This window comes from Lissotriton helveticus, chromosome 3_1 (assembly GCF_964261635.1).
Source record: "Lissotriton helveticus chromosome 3_1, aLisHel1.1, whole genome shotgun sequence".
In the NCBI taxonomy this organism is placed as follows: domain Eukaryota; kingdom Metazoa; phylum Chordata; class Amphibia; order Caudata; family Salamandridae; genus Lissotriton; species Lissotriton helveticus.
This window is the reverse complement of record NC_136061.1, coordinates 782,875,003-782,887,427: the sequence shown is the minus strand read 5'-3', so window position 1 is coordinate 782,887,427 and position 12,425 is coordinate 782,875,003. Positions and strand designations below refer to the sequence as shown.

General features: G+C 46.6%; 1 protein-coding gene across 2 annotated transcripts in view; it reads left to right on the top strand.

The window, feature by feature from the left end:
* The window catches only part of COPB1 (coat protein complex I subunit beta 1), a 296,632-nt gene that overhangs the window by 50,310 nt on the left and 233,897 nt on the right, over positions 1-12,425 (top strand). For both annotated transcript variants that reach the window (XM_078681014.1, XM_078681015.1), the window contains exons 4-5: positions 10,451-10,620; positions 11,882-11,996. In XM_078681014.1, coding sequence (XP_078537140.1) covers positions 10,451-10,620; positions 11,882-11,996 — 285 coding nt within the window. The remainder of the gene's footprint in view (positions 1-10,450; positions 10,621-11,881; positions 11,997-12,425) is intronic.

The window sequence follows — 12,425 nt, the reverse complement described above, 5'->3', positions numbered from 1 at the left end:
TCCCCCGTCAGCCACCCCTGTGAGCGCGAGGGGGGGTTCCCCCTCTGAAGTCTTCTGGGTCAGGAGCTTGTTTTGTTCTTGGGCCTCACCTGCACCGACCGCCGCTGCTCTGTTTCAGATGGGGGTCTCTTCTGCGTGGACCTGCGACCCCGTTGTGGCTGGGGGTGGCCGGCTGCCCACCAGCCCCGCCCGTGGGTTCGGTGCTGCTCTGGCAGGTTCCCAGAGTTTCCGGGCCCCTGCCTTCAGATCTCGTATCTGTTGAGGAGGGCAGCCTTATCCCACTAGTGCACCCCTAGGGGGGAGGTGACGCTGTACCCTCGCTTGACATCACCTCCGCAGTCCCCACGCCGGGTTGCGACGTCAGTGCCTTAAGGGATATGGGTATCTCTGGATGGAAGTTGTCCCAGAGGGGGGGGGGGGGCTCTAGGTGCGTGTCCTCAACACTTCTTCCTGCTTTTAGGGTTCTTTCATTGGAAACTGGGTGAAGGGGGTGGCCGCTCCGCTTGCAGTCCCAGGTCGCCCTCTCTGCCTGGGCCCAGGTCACTCTTCTGCCAGGTGGTTGTTCTCCCTGCATTTCAGGCGGCCTATGCCTCCAGCCTGCCCAAGGCCTGCTTTGGTCCTTACCCCCTCAGTTGATTTGAGGCACTGTGTCCAGGTCACCCTCCACTCTTCTTTCAAGCTCGTTCCCCTCCAGTGAGGGAAAGGGGCCCATTCAGCCACTTATTTCTTTTGCCAAGGTGGGGGCCAGATGCCCTCCTGAGTTGCTCCGAGGCCATTCTGCGTCCTCAACCTGGGTCTCGCTCCTCGCTGGGCCTAATGTATTATCCGGCCTCGGGCTTCACATTCTGTGCCCATTGCCCATCCGTCAAGAGGGTGCCGCGTCGGAGAAATCTCTCACAGTGGTCCTCTTGCGTCCGCAGGGCTCTTTTCTCCGAACGGGACAGGCTGATTTCTAGATGATGTGTCCCAGGCCTCTTCTGCATCTCCCACAAGTCCACGGCGGCGCCCCGGAGGGAGAGGCCCGCTCTGTATCTCTCGATCATCTTTCTTGCAAGCTGTCAGTTTATTTTATAAACTGAGGTTCGCGCAGAGGTCAGAGGCCACCCAGCGCGATTGTGTGGTCACCCCGCGGCCCCAGTTCGGGTTCGGCATGACATTGGGCCTGCCCCGCCACAGCAGTCCCGGGGCTTGCACTCACCGCCTTTCTTGTGTTAGGTGAGGGATTCCACCGGGGCTCCCTGCCACCCTGCGTGTCGCCTCTTCCTCTAGCCTCCTGGGGGAGGTCAGGTGTATCAACGCAGTCTCTTGGTGCCACAGGGCGCACTCTGCCATCTTCTTCAGTCTGTTTCATCCTGGGCCTGGATCACGGTGCCGCTATTTTGTCCTTGGTCCTCTGTGACCTCCGAGCCGCCCCTCGGACGAATTGCTACACAGCAGGGTCTTTTTGGGGCCCGATTCCACTGCTGTTACTGCCGGACTAGGGCAGGAGGTGAAAGATGTTGTTTAGTGTGCTGGTGGGCCTTGGGATTCGGAGCAGATGACGGAGTGGTCCGGAGCACTCTTAGAGTGCGACCGCCATCTTGACGCTCCAAGCCACGCCCATGGTGTTTAGTTTTGTGACTGGATATTGCAAGTGAACAGTGAAGCCATCCTAAGGTATGTACGGGCACTGGTCCATACGAGTTCCCCAGCGACCTAATTGCTTCACTGAAATATATGAAAAACCCCAGAACACCTCAGCACCCCTGGCCAGCGGAATAGAGGAACATAGGTGTCCCCACATCTCTAAGCATCATGATACCTAAGCCCCCTTGTTGGTTCAGCCTCACTGGTCTCCCAGTCCCAGCTTGCAGCCTCTTTGCAACCAGACCATTCCCCATAACAGTTAATGTAACATCCGACGTCGTAACACACCTCTGCACTTGGATGATCCAGAGCCTTCCGAGGTGACTTGTTAGTGTTGCCTCGGTCCTTGCCCCATACTTCCCTTAACTCCAGGAGATTGGTCCAGTAATTTGATGTGAAATACCTGTGTACTAAAAACCTGGCATGGATCTGGCCCTCCAGGACAGTCTTTGGAGACCCTCCTCTGTAGAATAACATTACCACTTCAGAAATTCCACTGAGTCAGTTTTTAAAAACTGTAAAAACTCATATTTCAAAGTACCTACCTGATTCCGATGATCTTGGTCTCTAAATTCATATAAAAGTGTTATTTCTTTTAATTGGTGTCTGATTTCTTTGAGTCTGGTCTCACTTACTGCCTTTCTGTGCACAATAAATGCTTAGCACTACCCTCTGAAATGCCTAACTGCTCACCCACACTACCACACAAGAGCATTTGGGTCTCATTTGTGCCGCTGTAATTCCTGTGGGGTTTGCCTGGACTCTTTACACAGTGTACCTCTTTTTGATCCACTATATAAAGAGCCTGCTTCCTACATAAAGTTGTAGTCTAATCGAACCCACCACCTGTTTGAAAGTCCCAGGGGCTTGAACTGATGCTTTGCCTCGAAATTAGTGTTATGGGTCAAAGGTACTCAAGGAAGACAACTTCGCTATGTAAGTGCAATTTGAAAGGAGAATTTTTTCAATTTACGAAAAAACCTCTTGCTCCCTTGTTTACTCACTGCTTGAAACTAAAGGAGTCACTGAATTGCCAAAGTTAATATGTATGTTGCAAGACTTAACCACGTGGTCTTGCTGTTACAACAAACCTGCTAAATAATGTATTGAAGGTTCTATCTTCACTTTTCGTTCTTTATGTAGACTTTTATCAAAGCTTAGTGTAGTATGAGGTTGCTTTATATTCAACGGGTAACCCTACATTTAGTAAGTTTTAAGGTTTAAAATGGCAGAACCCTATAAGGTGTGAGTAGAATATCGAAATTGAGGCAAACCAGTGACCTTGAGTTTATGCAGCAGGAGTGGGGGAAATAGGAATGAAAACACCCTTTCCCAATCAGTTTTTTATATTAGGTCTATCATTGAGACTAAAAGCTAAGAGAGAAAGAGCTAAGCGAGAGATAAGGCATTAATGCAGAGCATTCTGTAGCTTAGAAGGTGATTGCTTAAAGAGCCTTATTTACTGGACTAAAACACACACACACAAACATACATGCACTGTCACTTAGTGAATATGTACTAACAAAATAAAGAAGTACCATTTGGAACTTAGATTTAATTACACTGCTAGTTTCTTCAGCTTTTCCTATTTAGATTTTGATAAAGTCTATTAATTGTGCAACACCTGATTACCTACCTTTTGCCTAGGTATGGGAAAGGGTGAGGTATGTTGGGGGCTTGTTGTTCAGAGGTAGAAGGCATGAGCCAAATTGTTTAGCCAGAGTACATCTGAATTAAAGGTGGCCGTTCCTCTGGGTGAAAGAGTTGGGAAAAGGGGGGGGGGGGGTAGGATAACCATCCTTTAACGAACCCAAACAGGACAATCAATGCTTTAGACAATTGTATGAGAAACCTAATTCCACATCAGATCAGGAATACTATCACTTCACTTATTTCACAAGTTTTTTTTACTATTTCTTTATTAAAAAAGTAACATTTTTCAGATACTAATATTTAATCTAAACGTTTTTAATAAAGTATCAAAAATCTGATTTCTTACATATGCTAGGACTTTCACTGGCCACCAAATTCTGGCTCTCGACCCACTGTTTGGGAACCACTGTATGGATGATTGATCATTTGAACAAGCAATATTGGTTAAGTTTGAGTTTGTGCTGTTTTTCCTATTTGAATAGTTCAAATACATTCATATTTTTAAACTTTAAGTATTATGATAAGTCGTCTTTGCTTATACATTCCTCTAGTAACTAAAGTAACAAACTCTTGTTAGATTTTTTTTTTTCTTCATATTTGGTCTTTTCCCAGGCTTACTGTCTTTAGAGGCACACCCCTAGTGTAACTATCCAATACCTGCCTTTAGGCGCATAAGGGGAGGGGGAAATATGGTACTACCAATATTTGTTTCTTGGTATGTTAGTGGAAAGTATATACAAGTGTGATTGTCTGTCATTGCTAGCTTTTCTGTATTTTCAAAAGCGTATGGTTGTAAAGAAGTAGACTGCTATAGGAACAAAGGAAGTGCATAAAGAATCAGAAACTGGAAGTCAAACAGCTGGAGAAAGACAATGGAAGGAAGACATCAGTTCCTCCCTCCACCTTCATGCTCCTCAGAAGAGTGCTAGGAGAGGCAAAAGGGACTTCATAGTGGCTGAGAAATTAATAGGAAATTGAGTTGGTGCTGCATGTATGGAGGGAAGAGGAGGTAGTGGAAAGAGTGAAAAGGTTAATACAGGTATCGCTTTCTGAGCGTTCATGTTATCAGTTAATTATATTAATAATTTTTTGTAAATGGGTACAGCAGCACTGCCTACTAGAGATTTGATCAACAAAAAGTATGGCTACAATTCTCGTCACTCCTGGTTTGCACCGGTTTCTCTTGACTATAATAGAATCACAAATAGTTCATATACTTTTTCAAAGGAATTCTTTCTCATTCATGTTTCGTAGCTTATTATTTCTTCAAATAAATATTGCATACTTAAATCAAAACACTTTTGAGTCCATTTGCAGATTAATGTTACTCAACAAAATGTAATCCAATGCATTGCCATTTGCTTCTTCATCAGGGGAAGAGTTATACAATCAGTTGTGTTGTTAGAAGATATAAAAAAAAATGAAACAGATTTTATTGGGTTTCAAGTATCAAACAATACAATTGTATCAGTCAAATTGCATCTGTTCAGTGGAAAGCAAATAAATCACAAGTTCTCTTAGGCGTATCCTCCCCTTGCATACCGCCCATTTAATAATTTCTTTTTTCCATACATGAGTCCGGGGGCCCCCTGGGGATTTCCAGTTTCTCACTATCTCTCGTTTGGCCAGAAAAAATGCTAAGTCTTGGAACTTGCTTGTGACTTTCGTCTTAGTTGTGTGGGGAAACCATCCCAGTAAACAGTGTCCCGGTGTGTGGGAAACTTCCCTCTCGATAACCTTCTCGATCATGTGTAAGACCTCAGTTGGAATGGGACATTCCCAAAACATGTGTAAAATGTGCACTCCTCCCTCTCTGGGGCCGATTCCGATGTCGGACTGACACTTCACAATGCAAGCATCCATTCCGAGCGGAAAGCATGCTTGCATTGTGAAAAGAAGGGGTACAGTTCATCCCTGCACCCTGTGGCTGGCCCCCCAAGGTGCCTGACACTGGGTGCAGGTATCCACAGAGGGGCACCATAGGTGCCCCCAGGCTGCCATTAGGCAGCCTCGCACCCATGGGGGCCGTACTGGGGGCCCCCAAAGACAGTTTCTGACTGCCTTTTCATGCCTTAAAAACCGGCACGAAAAGGCAGTGAAAAACTGCCATCGTACTCCCTCGGTCTCACAGAGGCGGGCGGGGGAGTACGGAGGGATTTCTGGACAGCGGATGGGCTCTCTGAGCCTGTCGTCCGCAATCTGGAAATCGGAGTCTGATTCCTTTCCGACCAAGCCCATCAGAAGGGCTCGGTCGGAAAGGAATCCGGGCGACACGTTCCGGTTCGATCAGAAGGACCCCGACCATCGTTCGGAGCCCTTCCGACCGTAATCTGAATCGGACCCTTAGTATCTAGGGCATGCTGCGTCAGCCACTTGGAAGTATCTGCATACGAGCTCTGGTGTGAAGTATGACCTATGGAGGACATTGTAATAATGAGTTTGAAGCACACATTCCTGGAGACTTTGTGGTTTTGTCTAGGATACCGTCCCAGTCCTTAGCAGAAATGGGGATACCCAATCGTCCTCCCTCCAGGTCCATAGTTTCTCCAGTGGTTGTTGCTGGTCTGCTCACAAAGCCCTGTATAAGCGGAGACTATCTTAATAGTGCCCGCTGAGAGTGCTTTATATTGGCAACTCTGTTATGTGGGAGTTTCAGTAGTTCCTGCGTTTCCATGTGCACTTATTGCTGTCGTGAGAGCTCTGTGCAGTAGGAAGTGACCTGGGGTAAATCAAATTCTGCGTGAAATTCCTCAAACTGGAGCAATTCCGTATCTCTAAACAGATCTCCTACCTTTGTTGCCCCTGCCTCCATCCAGAGATCGAGGTCCTGCCAGTTGCCGCCATGAGGCAGTACTTTAAATAGATCTAATTCGGTGGGGAGTAAGGGGCTTTAATGTGGATCTTCTGTAGGCCCCTTCTCCAGCATTTAGGCATCAATCTAAGCTCCTGCGAGCCGCCAAGAGGCGCTCAACGCACTCTCAGAAACACTGGGAGCAGGTCGAGTAGTGGCAGTACAAAATCCGGTCTCACTTCTGTATATGCGCCAGTCCCTAGATCAGCCATTGTAGTTGGGCTGCAATATAATATGTCTTGGGACCGCTAACCCCTCCACTGTTGTTGCGCATTGCATTGTTGCTAGTGCCACTCGTCTTTGCCCCCTGCCCCAGATGAATCCGGTGATAAAGGAGTCCAGCTTTTTAAATAATGCCCTCGGAATCCATTGGGGAGTGTAGTAAAAAAAAATATAGGAGACTGGGCAGAGCCACCATTTTCAGAAAGGATATCCTGCCCGCCACTGAGAGTGGCAGTGTCTTCCAGAACTCAGTAGAAGCCCTCAGTGCCCTAATAACCCGCCCAATATTTCCGTCCACTAGATCAGCCTGGTCGTGTTAAAATCTGAACCCCAAGGTAGCCCAAACATCAGGGTTTCCAATGTAGGTGGGCCAGCCCCTCTGGGGGATTTTTGCTCTGCACCATAAGAAAGAGCTTGGACTTCTGCCTGTTGACTCCTAAGTCAGATAATAGTCTAATCTTTTCTAACATGGACTGGGCTCCCCTCAGGTCGTCTCGATGTCCTACATAATCTATAACTTTACTTAAATACCACAAAATAAAAGAATATGCATCAATCTTACAAAATGTCCAAATACATCCCCAATGAAATACATGTTCCAATGTATATCCACCATTTCTTTTTTTGGGTTTTGTACCCTATATGTCCCAGAATGCTGTAGCCAAGTGTCCCACTAATGTTGGGCACATTGGGCAACTTCCCCCGAACAAGCCAGCCCAGGCCCCACTCCTGCACGCTACTCTCACCTCCTCAATCCAAGTCATCACTGGAGTGGGTAGGGACTCGCCCCCCTGCAGAACCTCCAGACCCACTATGTATCTTTCCTCCATACCCAGAGCCAAGCCTGACAATGGGAAATTAAAAGAAGACCCCCCCCCCCATTAACTGCATGCTTATCAACAGCCGATCCACAGTCAAACATGCAACGGAAATAGCTGAATCCATCCTCTCTCATGACCTGGATATAGCCTTCATCACAGAAACGTGGCTAAACACCCTATCCCTCCCCATTCTGGACATGCTGGTACCGCCTGGTTTCTCAGTTATCCGCAAAGACAGGCCCAAACACAAAGGTGGCGGCATAGCAGTTATCCACAAAAGTGACCTCTACATCTCTGAAATTCCCTCCTGCCTGTACAATTCCTTTGAATGCCTGTCGGTCAACATCAAATCTCTCACTCATAGTTCACGTCAATGCCATCTCCTTTACCATCCCCCAGGCAACTCCAACAAATTTAGAGCTCAGCTGTCGGATCTGATCACCCAAACCGCACGCAACAGCGACCACAGCTTAATTCTGGGTGACCTCAACCTAAGATGGAATTAAACCAATAACCCGCTCATTCAATCTCTCAACACCCTTCTACAAGACAATGATATGATCCAACACTGCTCACAGGAAATGCATTACAGAGGAGCGACCCTGGATGCAATCATTGCAAACAAAAATGCAGTCTCGATCGATCGCATCAACCCGGTGGACTGGTCATACCACCACATCATTCTCTTTCATATCAACCAGTCGGCCCTTTTCCTCCCACCCACTCAAGCCTCTCATAAGTGGGTCAGGAACACATCCAGAGTCCCCCCGAGACAAGCTAGAAGAGGGACTCAGCTCACTCCCCCCGGACACGACGGAGTCCCTCTCAACCTCGGAACTCACCTCGCTCTATCATTCCAACCTGGAGCTCACCCTGGATCAACTGGCACCTCTGAAATTAAAAACCCAGAAGCATTCCCTTGAGTTCGTGGTTCTCTACTGACATTCATGAGGAAAGAAGACACCTCAGATCCCTGGAAAGAATTTGGAGGAACAACCCCACCTCCATCCATCGCGATCAACTCAAGGCAGCGCGCAAATCTACTACATTCATATCAAGAGCAAAAGGTCATCCTTCTTCCGTTCTGCGTTAGACAATGCCAAAAACCGCCCCAAAGAACTCTTCAACAACATTAAGAACCCAACCTCCATCCCAGCGGCAGCCAACCTGGCTGCGTCCAAAACCCATTGCGACAACTTTGCCAGCTTTTTTAATGAAAAAATCGCCAAAATTGATCGTTCATTCAGCTCGAAGCCCTCCTCCTGTTCAGAAACCCAGAGTCCTGCAACTAACCACAACCCACCAGTAACCTCGTCCATCCGCTGGTCATCCTTCCGGCCTGTCCAGGATGAAATGATAAGCAATCTTATCGCCTCCGCTAAACCCTCATCTCCCTCCCTCGATCAACTTCCCTTGAGACTGACCAGGGAGCTGAAGCTTACTCTAGCTCCAACGTGGGGCACGATCATCAACAGCTCCTTGAGCAAGGGCTACATTCCTTACTGCCTTAAACTAGGACAAGACACACCACTTCTAAAAAAAAAAAACCTGGCCTTGACCCCATGAACATGAACAACTTCAGACCAGTCTCGAACCTTCCGCTCCTATCCAACATTCTGGTAAGACGTGTGCTCGCACAATTAGCCCAACATCTAGAGAACACTAATCTACTTGACCCACACCAATCAGGGTTCAGAAAGGGCTGCAGCACTGAAACAGCAATCCTAAATGTCCTAGATGATCTGCACATGTCACTCGACTCCAACCAATTTAGCCTCCTCATCCTCCTTGACCTATTGGCTGTGTTTGACACCGTGGATCATACCCTGCTGCTCAATGTCCTCCATGAGAGAGCGGGCATTGAAAAGACGGCCTTAAAATGGTTCTCCTCTTTTCTCAACAACCGCACTCAAAGAATAAAGATCAACAGCTTCGAATCAGACCCCCTCCCCATCACCAGAGGAGTTCCCCAAGGGTCAGTACTCTACCCGCAACTCTTCAGCATCTACATGGAACCCCTCACCTCACTTCTAAGGAACTCCAACATTCCCTTCCACCTCTACGCGGATGACACACAACGTTATTTGGAAACCACATCGATCACAGACTAAACGGCACACTCATGGAGGTCCAACACTGGCTCTCAGCCAACCACCTCAAACTTAATGAAGAGAAAATGAAAGTACTCCTCATTTCGAATAAAGAGGAAACCCCCCAAATAGTGGAATGGCTCAAAGCCTTAAATGCCCTCAATGTCTCTCTAGCGCCAACGGACTCCGCAAAATCCCTAGGGATCACTCTCGATCCCAAACTGGACATGAAGAAACACATCTCAAAAACCGCCAAAAGCGCGTTCCTGAACTTGAAACTTCTCCACAAAATCAAACCCTTCCTCCCCCCTAAAGACTTGAAACAGGCCACTCAGGCACTGGTGCTCTCCAGAATTGACTATGGCATCGCAGTGCTGACTGGAACAGCTAAATCGCACCTGGGACCTCTCACCTCCACCCTCAACGCAGCAGCAAGAATGGTCACAGGAACAAAGAAATATGAGCACATCTCTCCGGCACTCAAGGAACTGAAGTGGCTCCCGATAGACCAACGAGCCAGCTTCCGCACAGCTTGCCTCACATATAAAGCCCTGCATACAGGCCAACCAGAATACCTGGCCACCAAACTCAAAAAGGCCGGTCAATCCAGGAACCTCAGAAGCTCCAACACACTCCTACTCATCCCTCTGAAATCACAGAAACACAAAACCGCGAATAAATCCTTTGCGGGTAATGCCCCCAGGATCTGGAAGTCCATCCCCCCCCCCCCCATATCAGAATGACCACCTCCTTCCCGCAATTCAAGTCGCTACTCAAAGCCCTCTTCCTTGAGCGCTCTGGCTCGTAACGAGAACCCTACGCCTGACTGTGAAAGACCGCTTTCTCTTTGAAACCAGAGCCGGATGATTCGCGCCTGATCTCCGTCCCGTATTAAGCTCAAGATGTTGTTGTACTGCTTGTGCTCCTGGTCTTGTTTTGTTCCTCTTTTTCCTTTGTTGCATATTTGTATCTGTTGTGAAGCACTCTGATACCCTCGGGTCCAGCCAGCGCTATACAAAACTTCAATAAATAAAAAATAAATAAATTAGTATCTATTTTAACCAAGTTGCTCTTTAAGCTTTATTTCCCTTGTTTGAATAGCGAGATGTGCAGATGCATGTCAGTATATATATATTTATTACATTGTAGCGATTTTTAAGCCAAAAAAATATTTAATCTTCTTATAGGACCTTCAGCATCCTAATGAATTCATCCGAGGGTCTACCCTTCGATTTCTGTGCAAGCTGAAGGAGGCTGAATTACTGGAACCTCTGATGCCAGCTATCCGCGCTTGTCTGGAGCATCGTCACAGTTATGTGCGAAGGAATGCTGTCCTTGCAATCTACACAATTTACAGGTAAGAGTCTAAGTGTTTGACCCCTGTGAAGTTGGGTATGTTTGAGAGCTCGTTGGTAGGTTTTCACATCGTGTACATATGAATAAGATTTCCAGTGTTAGTGCCAAGGTTGCTGCCTGCTCAATGCGTGCTTTTTGCCAGAAATGACAGTAACTGAATACATTCCATACATACTAAGCTGGTTAGTTGATCATTTAAACCACCGCATAACAACCAGTCTTCTTCACAGATTTGAAATCATCCAAACTCTTTTTTTCTACCCCCCCGTGCCGAACCTGCACCGCGCCACTCCTCAGAGACCTTCACCCCCCCCCCCCCCCCACATCCAGAAGTGCTGCCAGTTCAAATTTCTCCCACATACATTCAAGTTACTACAAAACACAGGTTCGGCACAACTCAATCACCGGCTTCACTTACACCAACCCACCAGCCAACTTCGCTCAGTTTCACTCTCACATACCCCCTGCACTCACAGAAGCAGAATGGGAGGTAAATCATTCTCCTTCCAAGTCTTCAAATTCTGGAACGACCTTCCCCAACACCTTGGGGCCTCCTCTTCACTTCTTCATTTCCGCAAAATGGTGAAGACTTTTCTTTTGAATTAGTCGTTTTACGGGACCATCAAGACTGCATGTACTTATGCCCAGCCTTACCACATGGCCTCTCTCACCTATTCGGCGCCTGGATACCCTCATGGATGCCAAGCAGCGCTCTTCAGACCCACTTTACTTTAAATTACATTACCATTTGGCTGTCAGTTGGGCAATGTTTGTATTGCTTGTTTTATTGCCTCTTGTATCAAGTACCCCCTGATTCTCACTCTTTCTGATAGGTCATAAAAAGCACGTAGCCTCTCATCTCATCCATATTACGCACCAGGCCAATGAAGTTCCCCATGAAGAGTTCAGACTAGACCCTGTAATGCTATTCATTTATACTCCAGGCCATTATTTTATCACAGTTGCTTTTTTGGTGGGACTTAATGTCACCTGCCTTAAAGTACAGTCTCCTCTCTTGCTAGGTAAATTGGTTGATTGCCTCTTGGGGCTATTCCAGCGCGATCATATTCCAAATTAAGTAAGTAAAATGAAAAAAAGACGAGGTCTCATTTTATCGTAAAGTGCTTATCCAGGAAGTAATCATTTTTGCATTAGAAAATTTAAGGTTTACAATTGTTAATGTGTCCCTCCTTTTTCCAAACAAATGTGATATTTTAGCTGCTCTAGTCCCTTAATATTAAAAGCTGACATTTGGTTCTCAGAAATTTTGAAAACCTCATCCCAGATGCTCCTGAACTGATCCATGATTTCTTGGTGAACGAAAAAGATGCCAGTTGCAAGAGAAATGCGTTCATGATGCTAATACATGCAGACCAGGTGAGTGCATTTAAAGATTTATGGTTGGTGTAGTAAACAGTTTGGATGTCCATGTTGAAATAGTATGTATGTGTGGTTAAAGTACTGAATAATAAGCTACGTTCTCACTGATGGGACATTGTGAGCTATGATCGTTGAAAATAGAGCAATAATACTTTCACTCCATAATTTGTCTTTAGTTGATGTAAGTGGATTTCTAGCGTGTAGACAGATGGTGTTTGAGCACCTTGTCACTTAGGTTTTTATTTCAATGTGGTCTTTGCATCCATTTCTTTTTTACTGAGAAATCATTTAAACCTGCAGTTAGCCTATCCTCACAAGCAGTGGAAATAACTAGCACTATGTCAATAGATTTCTGCTCTTGACTGTCTTCCTGTGCAGTCTTATTGTTTTCTTCACAAATTCTACATCCTTTTTTCGCCAATAATT